Source organism: Battus philenor, unplaced genomic scaffold (genome assembly GCF_028537555.1).
Source record: "Battus philenor isolate CCGP_79_NKW_IND1 unplaced genomic scaffold, ilBatPhil1.0.hap1 SCAF_21, whole genome shotgun sequence".
Classification (NCBI taxonomy): Eukaryota; Metazoa; Arthropoda; class Insecta; order Lepidoptera; family Papilionidae; genus Battus; species Battus philenor.
The window spans coordinates 11,334,324-11,357,676 of NW_027181684.1; the positions used below are offsets into that span (position 1 = coordinate 11,334,324).

The 23,353-nt window shown below is 33.6% G+C and overlaps 2 protein-coding genes across 2 annotated transcripts; one reads left to right on the forward strand and one right to left on the reverse strand.

Annotated features, from left to right (window-relative positions):
- The first annotated feature begins 310 nt into the window (after nt 1-310).
- On the forward strand, nt 311-12,791 carry LOC137923390 (collagen and calcium-binding EGF domain-containing protein 1-like). Its single transcript, XM_068766634.1, has 9 exons — nt 311-462; nt 7,953-8,081; nt 8,336-8,484; nt 9,169-9,314; nt 9,798-9,954; nt 10,717-10,814; nt 11,513-11,682; nt 12,138-12,286; nt 12,583-12,791. Exons 1-9 carry the CDS (start codon nt 311-313, stop codon nt 12,777-12,779), a joined length of 1,347 nt encoding a protein of 448 aa, XP_068622735.1. The 3' UTR covers nt 12,780-12,791.
- A 1,469-nt stretch (nt 12,792-14,260) lies between these two features.
- Nucleotides 14,261-19,877, reverse strand: epsilonCOP (coatomer subunit epsilon). Its single transcript, XM_068766576.1, has 7 exons — nt 19,770-19,877; nt 19,086-19,277; nt 18,391-18,482; nt 17,108-17,273; nt 16,127-16,238; nt 15,413-15,528; nt 14,261-14,473 (listed from the first exon to the last, which is right to left on the reverse strand). Exons 1-7 carry the CDS (start codon nt 19,869-19,871, stop codon nt 14,345-14,347), a joined length of 909 nt encoding a protein of 302 aa, XP_068622677.1. The 5' UTR covers nt 19,872-19,877; the 3' UTR covers nt 14,261-14,344.
- Nucleotides 19,878-23,353: the final 3,476 nt, after the last annotated feature.

The following is a 23,353-nucleotide window of genomic DNA, read 5'->3' on the forward strand; positions in this document are numbered from 1 at the left end:
TAACTAGTTTAATATATATGTTTACAATTTCTATAAAAAGTCAGAATTTTTCTAATTAACATAGAATCTATGCAATACACGCATACATAATGTATTAGTAAAAAAAATCTATTAAAAATAGCTGTAAGCTTTTGCACACTATGATAGTAATAGAAGAATTGTGCAAAGTTTTTGAATTATGCAACGAAACCCTGGACCGAAATACCTCTCTTCAATGAGAATTTTTTTGTAAATGAAAAAATCTAAAAATAAAAAGTTTGAGTAGCTCTGTCCAAACGCATATCCGCGCGGGCGCACAGTCGCAGTCGCGATGCGCGCGCCGCTCGACCCCGCGGTCCGCGCCGCCGGACTCCTGTTTTGTGCTGCCGCCCTGGTACTCTGTCACCAAGACGATAGAGGATACCACGCTGAAAATGGGTACCATGCGGAAGATGGCTACAGTCACGAGGACGCGATTGACGAGTGAGTGATGGATTTCAGTGAAGATTGTGTAATTTTACATATTTTAACAATCCATCATCAAGTGATAAAACCACAAAGACGTAAGATTCATAACCGTCAGTCGATAAATCTCATACAGGGTTATTGGTGATAATAGTAATTTAAAAGTAGTAGTTTAAAAGCTTAAAGTGATGAACGTATAACAACAGCTTTTACACCTGTTACTAATTACCCTGTAAGTGATGACGCTGAAATATGTTACAATAATTTATTTAGGTGTTCAGAATATTGTCTAAAGCAATTTTTCCCTTTAAACTGTATACACAGATCCTACACGTCACAGTTTATAGTTTATGTTTTACATTTTAAAATGAAGACTTAATTTCTTTATTAACTATCAACGGTTCTGCGAACATATTTAAGTCAGCAAGTGAAACGGTTACTTGAAGAATGGTTCCTTTGTGGCATCCCGTCTGACCACATCGTTATCGTACACAAAGCGTCAATTACATACATTATTCAGCTGGAGAAGTAGCTATGGTTGGTAATACATAAGTATTATATAACTAACAAAAAGAACGGTTTTGTATTTTTGTATTATTTTCGAATTCTCGCGCGTATCTCAAATACGATTTTTGAGGATATAGCTCTAACGTATAAATAGCATATTTTTAAGTTATTGGACTATGCTATATCGCTAATTGAAACTGTTAAATATCACAAAAACTTGTTCAAAACATTAGTTTGTACGTTAGGAGAAATAGTCAAAACCTACAAGCCTTAAAAATTGATGTAGGTCTGTTGAATTCGTGTTCAAAGACATATATTAACATCTTATTATTTACTTTAATTGTAAACAAAATCTAGTTGTGATAAATAGCTTAAATTTGACTATTATACGAAAAGACTGGCAATAGTTGTAAAAAGTATTAATCGGGTAAAAGTTTAGCTTATTTGTCAGCAAATGCTTGAAAGCTGTTTCATCTATTTTCACGCCCACTGCAAAATATAAGCCTCCCCCAAAGATATCTATAGGGGATATACCATAATCGCCACGCTAAGGATGGGGGGTGCGATCGCAGTGTGGTATTGTAGTACGCGGAGTACGCAACTGCCCGTCCTCTGGAAACTTGTTTTTGAGCAGTGGCAATCCTATATAATTGACGCACAGTGTGAATTATATGAGATTGTATTCCGGGAATCGAGCTCGCGACCTAAGATCACAGTCTGATTCTGGAAAATATTTTTTTTTTGTATTGTATGCTTCAGGCCATAATTTTGTTAGCAAAAAGTCTGCATTAATCTATAATTAACAATAATTATTTTTAATGTATAGTTATCCAAATATTATAAATGCTATTTTTATTTATGTTACACTCAACGGTAACATAATGTTTTTACTTCTGAAACCAATGATTTTAAATAGCGTTTATCATAAATTAATTAACAATGAATACGCTATACAATAATCAACATAAAGTTTTTAGTCTGAATGTTATGAAAACGATACTGAACGAAAGTTATGAAAATTCATATCGGTATTTAATATTATTAAAAAGTATGTGCTATATATTAGTAGCATTCGCAAAGCTAGATATCGCTATACAAGTTAGGCAATTTTATATCAGTCAAAAGTGAAATATGCTTTTTATTAAGATTAACTATATTTACTCAAGCCAGTCTCCGTATCTGAGAATTCCGAGCAATACAAAAAAATTTAAATGTTTTGGCTTACCTTAACGAATTTTAAATTTTTTTAATTTTCCATTATATTGATTTATTAAAACTACTCAACAATGTTCATATTATTGTGAACAATGTTGATACGTACATATATTTTGTTTTATAACTATTTATTATTTTTTATACTATTTTATATACTACATTAATTTACATACATTATTTTATATACTATATTTATTTTAAGACAATATTAATAGCAACCAGCCAAGCCGAGATTCGGCTCTCTCCAGCGCCCGTCTGTCCGAAATGCTAAGCTAGTATTATCGATGAATGACAGCCCAAGCTGAGGTCCCCTCATGGGGTCCTTGAGTTTAGTCCCTCCATGAAGGTTTCACTGAACCAATCTGACAATTTAGTGGCCTCTCAACCCGGTAAAACAGTAGTATGGAGCCCTCGGGCTTCGCTACTTTAAAATGGGTCTTAAATTTGGTACCCTCTGCGCCTTGCCACGATGAACCAGTTGAATTTGTAAATGCTATTTGGGCAGCAGTGACAGTCCGCAAAAAAAATTTAACCATTAAAATTCTAAATTTAGGCCTTTAACCTCTGCAGATTGACTGCCTTTTTCATTCATCGATTGACTTATTTTTTTACATAATAATTTGCGTTATCATAAGTCGCGAAACCATTCTTCCGTTTGCGCGTTGAGCATACATATACAGGGTGATGGGTAAGATGTAAAATATTTAAAGGGGCGTATGCATAGCTCATTTGTTATCAATTAATGTATATTACACACTATTCAAAATCGATGGTTTCAGAAAAAAATAAATTACATAATGAGTAATAAAAAGTGTTTTTAAAATTCGAATTATTATATATAAAAATTAATTATTGATTACTCTCTGATCCTGCAAACTGTAATGTTAGAATATAGTAGCTAAAAAATTATGTATTTAATATATATTTTATATATTTTTCAGAGTAATTGGAAATAGGTGTAAAACCTTTGACATTTTTTGCTTACAATTGAGGTATACATTTAACTTTTTAAAGCATTTCCAACTGTAACCAATTACTATATATAATAATAATTTGTATAGTCCAAATTCTCGAAACCATACCTCCTTATAATTTCAAGCTTTTTTGTTTTTTTTTATAATACATTCATCATGTAAACCTCCAATTAGTAAAACTTTATTAAGACGGCTTCTGTAATGACCTAACCAAAAGCCGTGACATGCAATTCTGATGCAAAGTGAAAGATGTCGATATCATGCATTTAAAATATAATGACTGTATTACGATGTCGTGATGTAGCTTCCGTTTAAAAAATTTTATAGCTCTCCTTCGAAAATAATTATGTTTAACAGAACGCTATTGTAAAATAGCAGTTAAACATTAATTTAGACATGCTATTATTTAACTTTGTCTCGTCAATGTTCTCGTTAATTACGCTTTGCTTAGTTCAAGGACTCTTTCAGGATCTTCTTGGTTAAAATTATTTGTTTCGTCAGGTACGTAGTTTAGGTGGTCTCTTCCTTATCTAAGTCCAAGGAATGATCATTCTCGAGTAAATTACAAAACACGACCAGTTAGAAATGAATATAGCTATATTCGATTGGTTGTGGGTGCTGTTAGCCTTTCTAGCTTTTACAGCTTCGTCAAAATTTAATTCAATAAAAAAAATTACGTTCGCCGTAACCCCAGACGCCTTTAAAAAATTATGTGATTTCAACTCGGTTGTAGAACAGAATAAAACGTTATTTTAACCGCTTTTTTGTATGCAAGTGAAAGTGACAGATAATTGTAGTGAACATCGACAAGTGTAAAGAAATCTAAAGATTTTTTTACACACGCGTACATTTATAACAGATGTGAAAATAACAATATGCATCTTTTAAATACAATCCACAAATCATCAATCATCATGAATACCTGATTTAGTTTCCAGGATTCTTACATAAATAAATAATAGTTTATTCTTTGTAGTTGGTGAAACGACATTAAACATTTTCTCCAAAAGATATTTATAAGATTTTACCTCCAATGTGAACTCATCTTTACCTACTTATCACTAACCGATTAGATATTTATTGCCCAGTATTAATTCTGCCAGGCGAATACAGTGTACATTTATTGCATTAACTCGGACAGCTTTGAGGCCGGTTGAAATGCAGCGGGTTCAATGCACCGTTGATGAATGGGTCGCAGAACAATTGCGGGGTAGGGCGCTAGAGGCGCCCGCGAGCTATAAATAGTGTGAACGGGCTTTGAGGAGCCGATTCCTGGAACTGACCGCCTAGTCCAGGGGTCGGCAAACTTGTCATCCGAAAGAGTTAACTATCATACAAATAAAACATACCAAGCATTCCGAAGCTGGCAGTAGTCTACCTGTAAATGTACGTAATATCAACATTTTGACCTTTCGAAAGCCTATCTGAAAGAGTAAATATTTTATTGAAACTATTTTAGAATTTAAGTACATATTTTCAAGGAGAATAAATATTACATTTATTTCAAAATATCTAAGGCGGGGTCTATACAAAAATTCATGGCCACCTCTAGTGTGGTAATTTTCACTAAAAGCAAGGGTAGTCTGACTCTTGTCAGACATAGATCTCGATTTTAAGATAAAATTGTCGTCGTCGAATCGAAATTGTTGTTGTGTTGGGGAGATGTACCATAATTACAACACTTGGACGGGGGTTAGCGATCGCTGTGCAAACTAGTTTCTAGAGGATGCTGTTGTCCATACTCTCGAAACTAACGAGCAGTAGCTATCCCACATAATTAAAGCACTAAGTGTCAACTATTTAAAATGTTATCCCGGCAATCAAACCCGGGATCTACGATCGCAAGTTACCGCTGGGCTCTCAATTAAAATAAAATACTGAATTATTATTGAAAGATCATATATGGATTGCGTTCCAAGGTTAGTAGACCTATGCAGGCCTAGTAAATGCTCGCGCTATACAATCATCAAGTATGTTTCAAATGTCATTTATTCAGTAACTTAGTCGTTAGTATTCAGTAGCTTAACTTTTATAAAAATATCTTGTTTCAAAGTTTGATATATACTTTGTTAAGTATTCATAATCATTATCTTTTCAGCCGTAGGATGCCCACTGCTGGACTTTGGCCTCCTCTATAGGTTTCCAATAGGAACGGTTAGAAGTGGGATGCATGATGCATGGATGATGGATGGTTGTTGTACACAGCGCTTGACTTCTGTAGTCTTCACTCCAGAACCTTAAGGCTCCGGCAACTATGTGGACTGCCTACGTGACTTCATGGTTCGTTAAGTGACTGTGCTTGCTAAAGGGAAAGAAGTGAACACATTTTGGGAAATATGTCTCTCTCACACACAAAACACACACTCACACACATATATATATATATATAAATATATATATAAGTTTTACGCATCCTCCTCTATGCATATAATATTATTAACATTAAATAAAAACCAAAAATTTACAAGATCATACATCTTAAACTACAATAAACATTATGTATTTATGGTATATGATATAAAATAATTACTGCTGTAAAATGATGAAGCGTCTGTTTGCTTGTGATGTTTTAACTGTGACAACATTGTGTCATTTTTATGGATAAAATGATTGCGATTGTAAACAATGCGGATAGGCTCGATAAACTTTACCGAAAAAACTATCAGCTTATCTGCCTCGCGGACTGTGATGACGTCATCACAATGAAGTCATCTTTTCATATCACATTAAGGTTATCAAGAACACATGTTCGGTTTTTTGTGTGAATATCAGACATTTTTATATTTTATTAGATCACGGCTTGATTGCGATACCGTATGACATTAGTTGTCAGTTTGACAGAAGCTCATAAATCGCCTATTCACTACATATTTTAGACACAATTTATACATACAATTGCATATTCCATACGCTTTTTCAATACACCGCAATGAAGCTACTAGTGTTTTTGCAAGTTTTAAAAGGTCTAACTAGAATTTATTGTATGGTATTGTTTATCTAAAAATCAATGGTTTCAGAGATATTAAATAACGTAACGATAATATACTAAGAAAAATCATTTTCAAAATTCGGATTACTACGTATTAAAATTAATGACTTCTTAATTGTTTCTGCAGACTTTGTATTGCTAAGCTAAGTTGTACTGTTTGATTGCATTCCAAAAAAAACTTTTAATGTGTTATATTTTAGAGAGATCACTTTATACATAGTTATTAGGAATAGGTGTAAAATAATTTGCTGACAAATGAGCTATATATTTTACACATATTTTATACATATATATATTTACACATATAATTTTACACATATAATCAGTTATCCTGCATATAGACAGAAAAGCGAGTTGAAATTTGCAAAATGGTAAATTAAACGTATTAAACTTTAGTTCACTTATATTAATATTCTAGAAAATTCAATGTCGTATGTATTAAACTAATAAGGAAGAGGCTTGAGTTTATAAGCCAATTATATTAACGTTCACGAAAATCTCGTTCCCGAATGAAGATCGAATTGAATGATCAATCAAATGAATGAAACTAAATTGTAGTGATCGGTTATAGGTGTACAAGCTTTTCAGAGGTGAATGATATTTATCAACTGTTTTAAATTTTTTTATTTACTTCCATTCATCATTTACAGAGTGATTTCTCTGAAATGTTCAATATGAATGTCGCCATTGGCGAGCTTTTTGACACTCAACTAACCATAGAGAGGGCTATGCTAGAAATCTCTCCTTGAGATCTAATTAGGAATGAATTCGTAGACAAATAAAAGGAACCATCACAGTCCAGCAGATTGACAAGATGAAGTAGCAATGGTAAGGCTACTTAGCGTGCAGAACAGATGATCGCTGGGGCCTCTTGATTCTGGTGTGGAAAAAACTGCCCAGTAACAGCAGCGTAGCACGAGATAGACTATCTTAATAAGATCGCGGAAAGTCTTATTAGAAATGTATTGAATAGGCCTATGACCAGTGGCGTAGCTATGGTATTTGGGGCCCGGGGCAGATTGGGGCTTGGTGCCCCCCCCCCCTCCTAAAGAGTCTAAATAATTTCAAAATTCTAAATAAATATATAGAAAATAACATTAAATCTTAATAAAATTTATTAGGAAAATTTAAAAACGAACAATCCTCGCTTTTTGGCCTGCAAAGTCATTAATCACATTTTCAAAATCAATAGTGTCGACTAGTTCATGTTCTATTGACATTATTGCAAGATTATTTAATCTATTTATTATTAAATAATCTTGAAATAATGTAATAATTTATTATTTTGTCATTTAGGGCCATTTTAAAAAACACTCTATGTGTTTTGGGAATGAAAGGCTTATTAAACACTGTATATTATATTTTTGTAACCGTTTATTTTTTTTAATGTTCATATTATTTAACAACTTTTTTAGCACAAAAATAGTAAAATTCGATATTCTTTTTATGTTATTTACTTTAAATTATGGTTTTCATTTTTCTTTTAACATTTCATTATTAATCATTCAAAAAAAAATTATTTTCAACTTTGGTGCCCCCCCCTGCTTGTGGTGCCTGGTGCGGCCGCCCCGCTCGCCACCCCCTAGCTACGCCACTGCCTATGACCAGAAGTGGACGTCAGACAGTTGAAATATTTTTAGATTACTTATAGTACGTAAATTACACTTTACCATACATTAAGAACATATGTTCATTAATAAACAGAAATATTTATGTTCATGTATACATAAACTTTTAAAATGATAATTAGAGATGTATTTGTGTAGCCTTACGAAGGTTCTGCTAAAAAACAGTGAAAAATGTAATAAAGTGTTGCTCCTCAGAGCTGACAAGAAGTTGATGTGCCCCACGGACCGGCTGCTGCGGTCGCGCGAGACCTGCGAAGTGGAGGGAGCACCTGCTCAGTGCATCCGGTTTCTCTGTTGCGACACGCATAACTACATAGCTGGAAGGTTAGTAAGAATTCACCTAAAATATTTTTCTGAGTCACGCATTTTTGAATCACCGATTATTTTAACATTGTAAGCAAACATCAGCTCGGAATGCTAATCTATTGGGAAGAGCTGGCTAGAAAATTAAGAGTAGCACTTTTTTGCTCTCGCTCGACTCTAAAATATCATTAAATAAATACTATGACTGACAATATAGCTTAATAAATTCCGTGGATTTTCACTTGGAAACAAATCGGATTGTTGTTTGTTTCCAGATGCATTCCGAAGACGGTGGACCCGTGCAGCCTGAAGCTGTGCGAGCAGGCCTGCAACTTGCGCGGCGGCCGCGTGTGGTGCACTTGCCACCCGGGCTTCAGCTTCCACGAGGACAACTACCGTCGGAAACTCCAGCCGTTTTGCGTTGGTGAGATCTTCGTTACTACCTTAAACATTAGCAGTTTTCAAATGGGCATTGTCTTATGTGTGTATAACTCTGTAACTGGGTGTCGCATTAAAATTTCTATTATCTATGAACTCAAGATCAAGTAGCGCCTCGAATTTTGAAAGTCTTAAATAAGCTACGTAAAAGAAAGTCGAAATTATGGAGACATTTGTTGTTCAGGTTAAAGTGAATGGCTCATGATGTCACGTAGCTTTGCTATGAACAGATCAAAAGAAAGATATTCCGGAATCATTCCTAAATTTTTGCGTGTGTAATGCCAAGGTGAATGAAAAATGGCCAGGTCTTTTTTACTCCCTTGACAACAATTGTCTTGCCGGGAATATATGACTAAAACGACTCGGATAATATTTTGTTTCTGCTATTCAGAATAGCATAGCACGACTGTGGCAAGAATAAATAAGTTCTTAGCGGAATTAATAGAGTATCACACCGCGTAGAGGATGGCGACTTAGGAGTAAGTAGGAACTCTGCATAAACCTATCCCCTCTTCAGAGGCAGTATTCCTTGTATATCCAGAAAATTCTTTCCAGGGAACCATTAAAAATGACAGCTTACTTTACATTTTTTATTAATGTTTGTCTGTCTTTTAATGAAAGGGAGCTCATGTTCTGGTGATATAATATTAATGTATTTGTTGTTGATCAGACGTGGACGAGTGTGCAGCGAACAACGGTGGCTGCGAACAGCGCTGCGTGAACGACCCGGGCAGCTTCCACTGCGAGTGCACACCGCCACTCACCCTGGCGCCTGACGGACGAAAGTGCATCCAACGTCTCGCCCTCGCCATACCTGTGGGTAACTTACTAGGAGTCATTCATTACATCATCATCATACTAGCCGGTGGACATGCAAGGAATAGGCCTCCTCCAAAGATCGCCGCGATGGCCAGTTTTCTGTTGCCCGCATCCAACGACTTCTCGCGACCTTGACTATGTCCCCGGTCCACCTAGTGGAAGGCCTATGCGCGTATACCATGGTCGCCATTCGAGAATCTTCCAGCCTCAACAGCTGTCGGCAAAGGCGATGTGTCCCAATCTTAGGTTACCACCTAAAATATAAGTTTTTTTAACTCCTCCTTACTTCGCTGTCATACCAAGTTACTTATCTAACCTAACCTTTGCCGATCCAAGAGTGGTGATGTCATAAATTGTACAGTGTGATCTACGTTCTTGAGTGACAGTACACCACCAGGCTACCAATTCCTGTATCTCTTTTATTTATTTAGTGCGCATATTTTTGTATCCCAAATGTTGTTAAGGTCTAATGTTTCTCAGGAGCCCCTGCCGCTGGTGCGCGCATCGTCACGGTGCTATGCGCCGTGCGACACTGTGTCGTGGCTGACCCGTAAAGTGAAGCAGCTCGGCGACCAGCTGCACACAACTCAATTGGCGCTCAAGAAGTTGTTGGAAAACCCCTTGCTCAAAGGGAAAGGTAACTTTAAGTAACTACCTTGAGTTTAATGGTTAATTTGAAAACGCGCATTTTGCCATTAATGATGCTCCCCTAGTAACTTTTTTTCTGAATCGTCGAAATGCCTTGACGGAAACTATGACAGATATTTCCATATCATCCTATCCTTGTCTTTCCTAAAGGCATAAGTAATAAAGAAGTCTAGTTTATAACTTTACTAGGTCAAACCAGCAGGTAGAAGAGCATCTATGTAGTTTCTAAACTTCTGCATTCCCTACAACCTTCTCCTACTGTTTAAGGGCGATGTGGCCAAAACGACTTAGAACTTGTCTCTGTTTCTGTCTCTATTTTAGAGTTTTTCAACCTTTATTGTGCCATGCTCCACCTTAATTTTTTTTTCTTCTTTCTACCTCCACCCACCCCATGTAACATACACAATTTTTACAATAAAGCGGAAGGTTTTAAACTCGTGTCGAATCCATTTTCAAATTGCCCAACTTAACAGTAAAAATGCCCCCCTGTAGAGCACAATCCTCACGTTGGAATACACTGCTCTATCTGGTACCATATTGTAGAGAGATTTCCTCTTCGTCGCTTCCCCAGGCTGTTCTATTTCTTATTCTATTTTGGGAAAGTATTATATCATGTTTAGTAACGTTTATCTATCCTTACAAAGATTATGTTTAAATTTATAAACTGTTGGGCCCTATATGCAATTTATAAATAGACTTTATCTGGAACATTTAATTAATTTCTTTTGTTTTTTATCTGTGATAATTACAGATAGTGACAGATTTGCGGAGGGCACATTAACCTACAGGGTGCTAGATTCCACTGCGCCCTTGGAGGGCGGGTACTGCCGCTGCGAGAGAGGACCTAGGGTGTGTTTATTTCAATATTTAGTATTTTTAAAAGAGAGTTTATAAATATATGCGAAACCTATAAAACTGTTTTAGTCTTAAGTGATAGAGCGTAGGAGATCCACCCACAACGTGGACAGAGGATCTTATTCGAGTGGTGGAAAGATACAGGTAGCAGGGGCTTCCTGCCAGTACTGTCGGAGATCTACGGAGTGCCCTATGTCCAGCTCTGGATGTTCTACGGCTGAAATGATGACAATGATGAAGTACCACAAATAGATAATACTAACTGTGAAAAAATTGACAATAAAATAAAATTAAGGTAATCGTTGAATTTTTCTTTTCATAGTTTACTTAGTTTTAATGCGGACAAGGATTTTTTACAGGATAATTGATTACAGATATAAAAGCGTAAGAAATAAATGCAATGTAAACATTTTCACTGTCGATGTATGGTACACCATATCGAAAATGAAAGGTTTCAGAGATAATAAATAACGTCGCATTACTACATATTAAAATTATTATTTATTATCTATGCATTCTTATAGAAAATATAAATTAATGTTACGTAATTCAGAGTGATCACAATATAAAGAATGATTAGAAATAAGTGTAAAAGCTATAAAGATTTTTGCTGACAAGTTATACAATTAGATCTCTTTGTACACGATCATCCTGTTTAAAATAAAAGATAACAAAACACCGGATACTTTTAGGGTCCGCCCGGTGCTCCTGGTATGGATGGACCAAAAGGCGATACCGGACCGAGGGGTCCTAGAGGACCTCGGGGGCCCAAAGGCTCTCTCGACTTGATGCTGTTACTTATTGCTGACATCAGACACGACATACGTAACTTGGAGGCACGCGTGTATAAAGAGGGTGAACAGTAAGTTAACATTTTAAATATTATATGTTATCTGGAAATTTCTTGGAAATATCTTGGAAATTTCTTTGTGCAGTGTACAGTAACAATGCTATATAATTAATACATAAAGTATGAATTACATAACATTGTATCCCGGGAATTCAACCCGCGACCTACGATTGTAAATTTCATTTGTCTACCGCTTGGCCTTGACTTTTACTGAGGTATAAACGCGGAAGGGTCCTTGTGCTCTATCAAAAAGTACCAAAACTTTCGTCGATCATCGTCCTTGCTGCATCACGGCAGTGGGCGTTTATAGGCTAATACGACGACGACGAATCAGTAAAAGAAGACAAGTTCCTGTTTGTAGTAACACTAGGAGTATGAATACATGCATTAAATTTGTTCGTTTCTTTAATTATTGAAGTAGTAATACTTAAGTTTGTGTTTAATGTATTATTTATTATGTGTTCCAGACCTGAGCGATTCAACCTCCAGAAGGCGTGGCGCAGACAGAACAAGCTAGAGAAACTCGAAAAGGAGAGTCAGACCGAGCAGGAGTTGGAGGCCTACACGGCGCCGCCTGTGCACGCACCCGCGGGCAGCGTCGACATATCCCCAAACGGTTAGCTTACGTAATCAAATATTAGTTAACTTTATTGCTGAACCTCAGAGCTCTTAGGCTCTCAGCGGCCCTATAAGTAGTTCATCGTCATCACCATTTCAACCATATGACGTAATTGTGAGGTACACTATAGTTCAAGTTTATTGTCGATTGACAGTTTGGAGTTGCGTGCCATAAACCACTAAATGTTTCGGAATCGCATGCTCAACTCATCTCGTTTTGATTTTATATGTTTAATTTAAAAAATATAAACTCATATTTTTGCAGTTCGAAATATAAATTATATTAACGGGCAGGTTTAAACGGAGAGATCCCACACCAGTTGGAGACTACTACGGACTGGAATCTGGTGAAAGGCGACCGTGATCCCCTGGACCCTTCCTCCAGTCTCGCGGAGATGGATGAAAAACTTCGCCAGTTCCACATTCTCGTGAACACCACCAGCCCCGGCGAGGAGGAGCCGGACCCCGATTATGATTATAATATATACTAAGATTACATAGTACAAACGATAATGTCTTTTCATTTTTTCACAAACACAACTCATAATAAAATGTCTATCGACCAGGCACATTATATTACTATAATAATCTTTTTTCGGTATAAAAACATAAATGAATTAGTACTGCGCCGCAGATAACAATGTTCTCTACTGCAATAGATGTTTCATAGTTGCAAAACGTTTATTTATTTTTATTGATTTAATGTTTACAAAAAAATATATGTGGCAGTTGGACTTAACATCTATTTGTCCTATCAACCTTAGATTTTAAAAAATACGTAATAAAAATATAAAAAGCTAAAACGTATTTAAAAATAAAAAAGAAATAAAAGTTAACACAATGTGTGTGAAATAAGTAAGCAATATATGCAGTAGAAGTATGTACATTTTCCAAGGGCAGACACCCAATGCGTCAAAAAATAAATAAATGTAGATAATTCGTTTATTGTTGTGTGAAAAGATAAAGTAGCTCGTCACCAGTAACAAAGGGTTATACTTTGAAAATGTTGAACATTTCTGTTTTTTCTGCTTTCTTACTTGATCAGTTCGCACACTGCGTTTCGAGGTAAATCCAATTCCTTATGTTGTTGGAGGTTTACCTTCAATTTAATATATCACTGGGAAAATAATAATTCTCTTTTAACGTTTTGTTGAACGTTAAAAAGAATTATCATTTTCCCAAAAAATTGTAAAATTTTATGTTCGGTTGAACTTTTTTACATCAACGAATAACTTACGGAATGTGTCGAATATAAATACTACTAGCGACATCTATTAACAATTGATTAAAATCACACGTAATATTGTTTATTATGAAGCGAAGGTTTTGAAAACTTGAAAGATTTAAAAAATATTGAAATATAAGGGATAATGAAATACATTTCCTGTATAAAATTGTGCTGTTCAGAGGCCTGCAATTAAAAATATAGCCTTACACACAAACCTTAGTCTACCCAGTAAAACTGATATTGGGGTCGACGAAGTCAAATTCTTAATTGAAACTTTCACTGTATCGTAAAAATCATGTAACCTACTTAAATAGTTGCACATAATTATTATTAATAATAACGACTAATATTTACTTAAATTAATCTCTAATTATTTCGATGAGAATATGAAGTTTGTTAACTCACTTAACCAACCATAAGATTTTTAAATTGGTTAGTATTTTGTATCAGGAACGAAAAGATTTTCAAAGAGAATTATCTATTGGCATCTAGGATCATTTTGGAAATCGAGTTTGACCAAAATAAAGTTTAGGCTGGTTTCCTTAAATATACTACTACCATACTAATAATAAAAGGAGTACTATTATCAAGTTATGGCTTTGCTCGTCTCATTACTTTAAGATATATAAATTATTTAAAAAGGTTATTCATTTTTTTCAACAAATATTCATTTTTTTTCCTGTAGATATAAATGACATTTTGTACTACAACTTTGTAATGGAATATTAAAATAAAACAACAATATATGAGTGTACAATATTTTTAATAGACTTCTCTTAACATATATATTGAAAATTAGAATTAACGTCACTAGTGACAAGGTATATTTTAAGTCGACACCAACGGCTCGTACTGCGCAGCAAGGCGCTTGAACTCATTCGACTTTGCGTTGTACTCCTTAGTGAAGGGATGGTCAGGGTGCGAGTCTAGCAACTGCGCCAGGTAACGCGCGGACACCTGCGATTTTTTTTTTTATTAAAAAAGTTTGGACGGTGAGAAATTGAATGAAAATCGTTAATAAATATTATTAAAATGTTTTATGCATTTGGTAAGGCACGTCGGTAAGAGAGCAAGATATTCGAAAAGGTTCGGTGTTGTAAAGCTTGTCATCTTATATGGCAATTACAAAGCTATTGCAGCACTGTACCATAGAGACAAATTTGTGCAAAACAGAATTATAAATCTCACTATTCTGCTTGACGTGACAAATCAAATGCCGGTCACTACACGATCGTATCACTTTTTTTTTACTAATTGTTATTTTGAAACTGAAAATATACCTACCAACAATATCTTTTTGTGAATTTTTTATGTGGCGCGTATGAAATTTACAATTAATTTATAAAGTATTAAGTAATAATAAAAGATTTGACTACCTGCACTTCTACGGAAATAACAAAAAAGAGTCGGCGCAAAAGTGGAATCAATGAACCAGTAATTAAAATAAGTTTCTCTTTGGCTTTTCGACAAAAATAATTGTTACTAAAACTAATTTCAGATCTATATGTGATTCTTGATCTACTTTCTTTGCACAAAAACAGATTGTTGTGTAACAATAATGCAATTCTTTTTTTTAGTCATTGATAAATACATTTTAGTCATTGGCTGTAAATTACAACAAGCCCCAGAGTTCACTCTGAATCTATGATTGCTGATTGGGGGCTGACAATCTCTTACGGCTAAGATAAGGAATCCACGTCATATAGACCCTTAAGGAGGGACCTCCACTTGGACTGTCCAAATGCATTTAGCATTGTAATTAGAGGGTGCCCCGCTACTTCAAATTTAGGTTTAAGACCTACTACTGGTTTTACTAATGTTTCTGCAGCCAATGCCATTTGTTACTATTTCTACCATAAATCCTAACATGATTTGGTAGGATTTGTGCAATCATACCTCTGGGGCCTTCCCACTGTGTGCTGCGGTAACTGCCAGCCCAAGCAGCAGGTCAGGTTGCTGCGGCGCGCGCGCTTGCGCTTCCGTCAGCATCTGCTCCGCCTCCTCCCACATCCCTGATTATTTATATAAAAAATTGTTACACAGTCACGAAATAATCACATATAAAGGATTTTAGACATGTAAAACCTTGTTAAATAAAAAAAGTAAAATCAATTTTGTGTTAAATTTGCTATTCTCAAATCCTCCAAATAGCAATATGGACACAGAAGAGCCTAAATTAATCGACAGGATGATGCATTATATGCGTAAAAGCTTTAAAGGTTTGAATGTTATATAGCTCATTAGTCATCAAAAATCTTTTACACCTATTTTCAATCATCCTGCATAAAGCAATCACTCTGAAATTTGGTGCAAATATTTTTTTTTATTGGAATGTAACAATAAAAGTAATTTCTAGCAGTACAAAGTCTACAGGGACAAAAATAATTTAAATATCCAATAATCTAAATTTTGGAAACACTTTCCTTTACTATTTTATTATTACAAATTTTTTTATTTCTGAAGCAATTGATTTTTGATTAAGATAATTCGTTAATTAATAGAAGGTGAGCTAACAACTTTTTCACTTGTAACCAATCCTCCTGTATAATTAACCTTAAAAAAACCTCTGTTAATTAACAGTGAATTTTAAGAAGTTGGGTGTGACCAGACCTCGGGATGCAGCAGCCACAGCTCCTACTGCAGCTGGACCAGCTCCCAGAGTTCCCAGACGCTCTGATAGTTCCATGATGCTGTAATGCGCATCCTGTACTCCCGGTCCACCCTGCAAGAAACAGTTATTGAGATCACTATGCACCAATAGAGTGATTATAAACATAATTTAATTATAAATTTATAATCCATATAGTCATTTAGTTATTTTTCATGTTGAAATTAAGTCTAAGTGTCTAGTTAAGATTAAGTCTAAGGTGTTCTACTAAAATATACATACACTGCTTCTTGACCATATCCTTTAAACTTCGGAACTAAATAAAATAAGTGTGTGCGAGGATAAAGCGAGAGGTAGTTTTTGGCCAAATGATCTTTGCCAACCAAGAACATCCACAATCAGTTAAAATTAAGAATGCAGTAAATCATTATTGTCTACCAGTCTAGCTAGATATTGTATCCAACTAAATTGTTCTCTTACATTAATGTAAAGCCAAGTTCACATTGACCATCATAACACATATTTTTTGTTTCCTATTACTTTATTTATAATTGTTACAATATTACAATATAATAATTCATTATTGTAAACATATATACATACCTAAAGCATTGGAAACTTTCAAATAATACTTTTTATAAAAAGGCAGAAAAATCAATAAGCTTGCAAAAGTATACTTTTAAATATAAGAGATAATTGGTACAATTTGAATAAATATTCACTGGATTTTTAATTTAATTTGACTAATACAACAACCTGGACCATTAGCTCTTCATATATTTTCAATGGGACCAGTAACTTCCGACAACCAATCCAGCAACATTTGACGTAATACTTTTTCCTTAACATACATACCCGACTTTTGCCAAACATGGTTTGAAATACTTAAATTATTGGTTTTTCCTCATGTATCTTTTATGATTTACATATGTAGAGCTCAGTAAATAATCTCATATTTTAGTTTACCAATTGTTTAATGTTACCTGTGAAAGATTGAGCCAAGCCTGAGCCAGCTGGGTGAGGGTGCCATCGTCTTCAATATCCTGCAACAGCTTCAGCTGCTTTCGAGCCAAGTCGGGACGGTTCATTGCTAGCAAGCATTGCAGAGTAAAGGCGCGTAGTTCCAATGAATCTGCTCCATGTAAGATCCTGCAAATATTAACATGAATGTATTAATTATTTAATATGTACATGAAGAATGGCTGAAAAAGTTTTTATTTACGATTGTTGAAAAATATATAGTCACAGTCATAACAAATCCTTTCTAAAGTAAGTCCCAAGTGTTAGAATATATAACAAAAACTTAATTTTTTTAAAACAAATCCATATTAAGAAGTGCATAAAAGTGACATAATACATATGCTATGTACACTTGTGTTGCACTTAAAGAAAAAAAAATATTATTGCTTACAAAAAGAGTGGATTCCTAACTAGACTCACTTTTGATTCATTAAATACTATTCAAAATTGTTACTAAGCCATATGAGTCAGGCACATTTGTTGCTTTCTTTTCCATTACTAAACTTAGAATCAATACATCCTTCTCAGAAAGTCTCGTATGTACACAAAATAAAGTTTCATTGTGATGATGCCAGCCAATATATACCCACTACAGGGTGTAGGCCCAGATCCTCACAAGATCACTATTCAACCTTGACCATGTCATTGGTCCACCTAGTAGAAGCATCTCACACAGCATCTATAGCTTATGACCTATAATAAGAGGTTTGGTACCCATTAATGATGTTTAAATCATGTTTATATTTAAATAAATATCTTGTCAAGTTTCAGAAATTCAATGGGACTTCAATTTAAAAAATTAATACAAGAATATATGTCTTATTCTATTGTTTAACTTACCTAAGAGCCAATATGGGGGCTCTGTGAGAGTGAGCTAGTACTATGATCATTCAATGTCCCTCACATACTTTAGATGAGTTTCTTAGAAAGAATGTTGAATGTTTACATTGTTTTGCAGACTAGACTACTTGTTTTGCTACTAGACTGGTTAATTTTGCAAAGTAAAGTATAGGAAATCAAGATAAATTTTTGCCTACTTTGCAGTGTGCATTATTCAGTGATAAGTTAACTGCTGTTTTTTATAACTGTCTAAACCTATGAAGTAAATCAATGTTCATGCATATCTTGCTATGTGGGTACATGCAAATTTTAAAAAGACTAGTGAATAGTCCTGTGACATCAAATATAATAAATTATTCATTAAGAGCAATGTACCCTATGCTCACAAGATATTTAAATGTCTTACTTCAGTGCCGCTTCATAATTTTCTTCATGGTAGTATATAGTGGCAGCAACAAGCAGGAAAATGTCATTTGCCAATTCTGTACCCTTTGCTACCTGAAAGTTCACACAATTGTAGTTCTAAACTACATATATATAATATCCACTCCCCAGAGAAAAAGGACAAAAACTGCTTATGAGATTTTATGACTATCCACATTTTGACTTGTGAATAATAACATAATTAGCCAGAATTATCACAAATGTTTTATGATGAGTATTAATTTACAAATAAAAATTTTAACAGCAGTCATATTAAATATCAAAATTCATTAATATTTATGATAAAATATTCCTTTCATTAAAAAATATTAATATGTTATGAACTTCAATCTTATTTTTATTAAATTAGATTAATTTAATAACCAGAGACTTTACACCAATAATAAAATAAAGAAAGGCAATGACAGTTGGGCACACATTAATCTGACATTTGCCGATTAAACCTAGAGTGGAAAAGGTAGGAAGGCTGATGAAAGAGATATGTGTTACATGCTATAATCAGTCTCTTTATCTTATAGAGACCTTATGAGTCTCATTGATATTGCCCAACAAAACAATTATTATTTTCAATCTTGTTTATATTTATTTTATGTGATAACTTCAAATTACATAGAATAAACTCTTCTCAATGTACAAATCTTTAATATATGTATTTACCCTAGCATCAATGTCAGCTACAATTGCAGGCTTATTTGCTCCTGGTGACAAATAATCTACAAGAGTCTTCAATGGTTGCAGCATAGGATCTGCATTCTTCAACTCTTGCACAACTATCCTGTAATTGCCCTGAGCAATGTAGGATCGGTACAAAAAGGCATCTCGCTGAAGTGACACTAGAGGTGTTGAGGCCTGAAAAATGTTAAAAAAAATATAAATGTGTCAAAGGATAGGTAACTCGGGTTTCACGTGATAGGCCAAATTATAAAAAAACTACTTCATTACGGTTTCTGTTCATCCAAATATATGCATGTGAAACCAATACAACTCTGCTAAACTTCACAATTGGTAACAGGAGAATTCTAAAATATCAAATAAAAGCTTTCTTGTTTAACATTTGAAGTTTACTGTATAATGTTGAGTGTACTTTATAGATATTGATGTGACTATTACGGAGAGGCCAACGTCAATATTGTTTTCAACAGAATTATTATGTTAAGATTTGGATAATATTTAACCAAATATTTTACTTTCTTCATCAAAACTTAATCTTATTTACCTACTTAAAGCAAAATACAAGTTATAACAACAGCCGAACACGTCATAAAACTTTGGTCTTACAACCAAATTGCAGGAGATTTACCATTATAAATAGTGAGACAAAAAAGTAACAACTAGACTTACGCTAACACTTTGCGCCTCATTAATTGCCTGCTGATAATTTCCAACGTAAAAAGCATTTTTAACATCGAATAATTCATCAACATCTTGCTGCTGACGTGCCATTTTGACATATACTGACAGCAGTTAGAGATAACCAAGTAACATAAAATGTCAATCGATAAAATAATTTTTACCATTGATGTTTAAAATTAAAAAAAGTATGACTAATTTATTAAAAAAATGTTTCCAAAATCTATTAGTAATTATAAATAACTTTCTTATGGCTATTGCACAAAAATTGTTTCTGCTTCTAACTTATTATAGACACTTTTAAGATATAAACTTTATTAAGCTTGCTCTATTTCAGCTTTTAATAAAAGCTTAATTTTAGTAACGTCTTTTATTTCCATTATATTATTATTTATATTTACCAGATTACTATTGTGTGTTTTAATTTAAATTACAGATTATAACATAGTTAAAATCTATTTTTTAATTGTAGTACAAAATATTCTATTTATAATTATAACTTATCTTTATATTTCGCGTTTAGTTTCTATGAATAAATAAAATATTCATCACGATGACTAATTAAATAGTTTGAAGTATACTTTTATAAAAAATAAATATAACAGTTTCTAAAATCAGTAACATAATCATGACTACGTTACTCTTGAAAATAAATTTTTGAAGCCGTCTTTTAAATAAAATACTATATGATTTTCGATTTATAGAAATGCCGGATTTTTGTCGAGGATATTTATTCATTTTATAATTTTACTTGTAAAAAGTTGAAGGTTAGTACTTTCAAGGTGATACGGTTCGATTGACATAAAATATAACAGGTATAATTTTTAAACTACTTTGAACTATAATAATATTAGGAAATCTTCAAAGAAAAATGTGAATAATAATTCAGGCAGGTAAAGCAATCGATTTCTTTTGTGAATACATTTGTACTTTAGAAACTACTTCGAATATCGTATATAGTAAAGTCTCAGTACACAAAGAATTGTGAACAATGATTCAAAATTGAAAAGAGACAAGGAATACTGCGTATACCCAGGTAGATAGCCAGGTAAACGTAAGTAAAAGTTTGGAGATATATTGAAAGAATCTTTATTGAAGCATCATTGATGCGGCAAATCCTTTCGCGTTTGATTTTCTGTGTTAAAAAGGACCACACTACAACATGGAACATCATTTGTTTCATCTGGCAACTATTATATCAAATGTGTATAGAATGACATGACAGTAAAAATTTAAATATAGTTTTTTAATCTGTAATGTCGCTCATAAATTTGAGAAAAATGCGTTTGGTAATACGTATTTATTGGTGTTATTACATATTTTATATAATTACGTTAATTATCATTATTTTATTAAAGAATAACAATAAAATAAAATAAAAAAACATTCACAATCTCGGAATCTTAATGCTACTTTAGTATATTCTATACAGTAATTGAATATATTTTTTGACTTACCAACGAAGACAATCTACTTGAGTACCGTGTTCCATCGAAACGTTTACTTGTGTCAAAAATAACACATGTGTCATGTGCATATTTCAATAACTGTAAAGGTAGAATATAGCATAACTAATTTATCAGAAAAAATCTTAAAAGCTTTTATACCTATTTCTTACTTGTTTTGGAATGCGAAAAGCAAGTAGTAACTTTTAGCAGTACAAAGTCTGCAAGAACAGATAGTAAAAAGTAATAAATATTATTAGGTACTAATCCAAATTATGAAAACGGTTTTTTTTGCTATATTATCATTAAGTTATTATTTTTGAAACCACTGATTTTTGGATTATTATTATTGAGACATTCACTCCTCCAATGTTTTAGCATCTATAATCAATTTCCCTGTACAGATAAAGAATCATAAAAGTAAACATAGGTAAAAGACTTGACTAAACATTTTTATAATTAAATCCTGATTCTTATAAACGGCAACTAAACCGTTGGATGTAATTATCCTTTGAAAAGATTGTATGATAAGAAAACAACTTTATCTTTATTTTATCTTTTCTTGGAACTCTTAACTAAAGAATAAAAGTTACCAGGGAACCATAATTTATTAGCACCTGTTCTCTTAGCGTTCTCCAAATTACAAAGGTACGAAAGTACAAAAAGGTGTCCAAAGCCGGTTGGATATTTACGAGGGAAATTAGGGGAATTATTATTGTTATTGCCGATACGTTTGTTTGTCGATATTTGTAGCAATTAAGTAATTGTTTTACAGCTGTTTGTACCACGAGAAATACGCCTGGTGCCTAACTGTCTACCTTTCTCCTGTTGAATGCCTTAAGTTATTTTTACATCCATTGTAGCTTTAAACATAGAAAATTAAAAAAAATACTGATTAACCATAAATTTATTAACGAACTTATACTTCTTTAGTTCCAATTTTGACATTTGGTGTTTTAAATTTAGAGTTTACTGAATGAATACATAAAGAATTAAATAGTTAAATGTGTTGAGCAATTCCTTTGGTCTATGGATATTTGGTTCCAGAGACAAAGCCTTGTAGTTACGAAAAGTTATTTATTCTCAGATTCATGAGTATATCGGCAGATGTGCTAAACTCACCAACGTAGTAATTGCTCTTCTGAAGTGGCAGTGAGTGGTACAAACCGCTCGTGCAACCGACAGCGGTTGGGTCTGAAAGGTTTTCAAACGGAAACCAGGAGCTGGTAAACGCGGCGTGGATAGGTCCTCTATTAGGTTGAAAGACCACATAATCAAGGTTGCAGGAAGTCGCTGGATGCGGGTACCGCAAGACCGGTTATTGTAGCGATGTTTGGGAGACTTACCCAGTAAATCGACTGACGTGAATGAATGAATGAACGAATGAATGAATGAATTCTTATACGTAAATTGAGGTGCTTTCCATATAATCATATGAACACGTGAAATGAGTCCAAAGAAATACTCATAAACATAAAAATGGTGTATTTTATTAGTATAGTTATTATTTTGTTATTTTAATAGAATTGGTTTTAATATTATAATTATACACACTACACTATGTTTATTTAATTAGTACTTTAATTCGTTAGGTTATATTTTAAATGTATCGTAACTCTAAGTTTTTTGTGTTTATTGTGTACAATAAGTATAGTTATTATTACAGACATAATTTTCAATAAAAAATAATTTTGTTGCTTTTATGTAACATATTGTACGCGATGTTGTAATATTAGGAATAAAGATACTGTAACTGTTATAAGATAACAAAAGATACCTTAGAGACAAAAGTTGTGGTAGCTTAAAGTTTGCCTTGAAAGGGGCAAATCGAAACTGCAATACAGTTACGTGGTAATCGTCTCTGAGCTATTCATGCCCTGACCCTGTCTGTCGGGTATGGGACGAAGATTCCTACTAGTTTTACATATATTTAAATAATTAGATTTTAAAATAATAACAATAAATGGTGTTTAAGTTATTTTAAAAAATATAATTGTATGCCGTATGCTACTCGTCCATGTGTGATATTTTTTGTATATTCTAGAACATGTTAAGAGGATATTGCTTCCAATTTATAGCACATACGATCTGCTCGCAGTGGAATAAAGGATTTATTGACACAAAACCTGC

Coding starts and splice junctions, on each gene's coding strand:
- LOC137923390 (XM_068766634.1), top strand. CDS start 311: ATGCGCGCGCCGCTCGACCCCGCGGTCCGCGCCGCCGGACTCCTGTTT. Junction 8,082..8,335: donor CATAACTACATAGCTGGAAG/GTTAGTAAGAAT, acceptor GTTTGTTTCCAG/ATGCATTCCGAAGACGGTGG. Junction 9,315..9,797: donor GTCTCGCCCTCGCCATACCT/GTGGGTAACTTA, acceptor AATGTTTCTCAG/GAGCCCCTGCCGCTGGTGCG.
- epsilonCOP (XM_068766576.1), bottom strand. CDS start 19,871: ATGGCACGTCAGCAGCAAGATGTTGATGAATTATTCGATGTTAAAAAT. Junction 19,278..19,769: donor ATGAGGCGCAAAGTGTTAGC/GTAAGTCTAGTT, acceptor AACATTTTTCAG/GCCTCAACACCTCTAGTGTC. Junction 17,274..18,390: donor AATTATGAAGCGGCACTGAA/GTAAGACATTTA, acceptor TAATATTTGCAG/GATCTTACATGGAGCAGATT.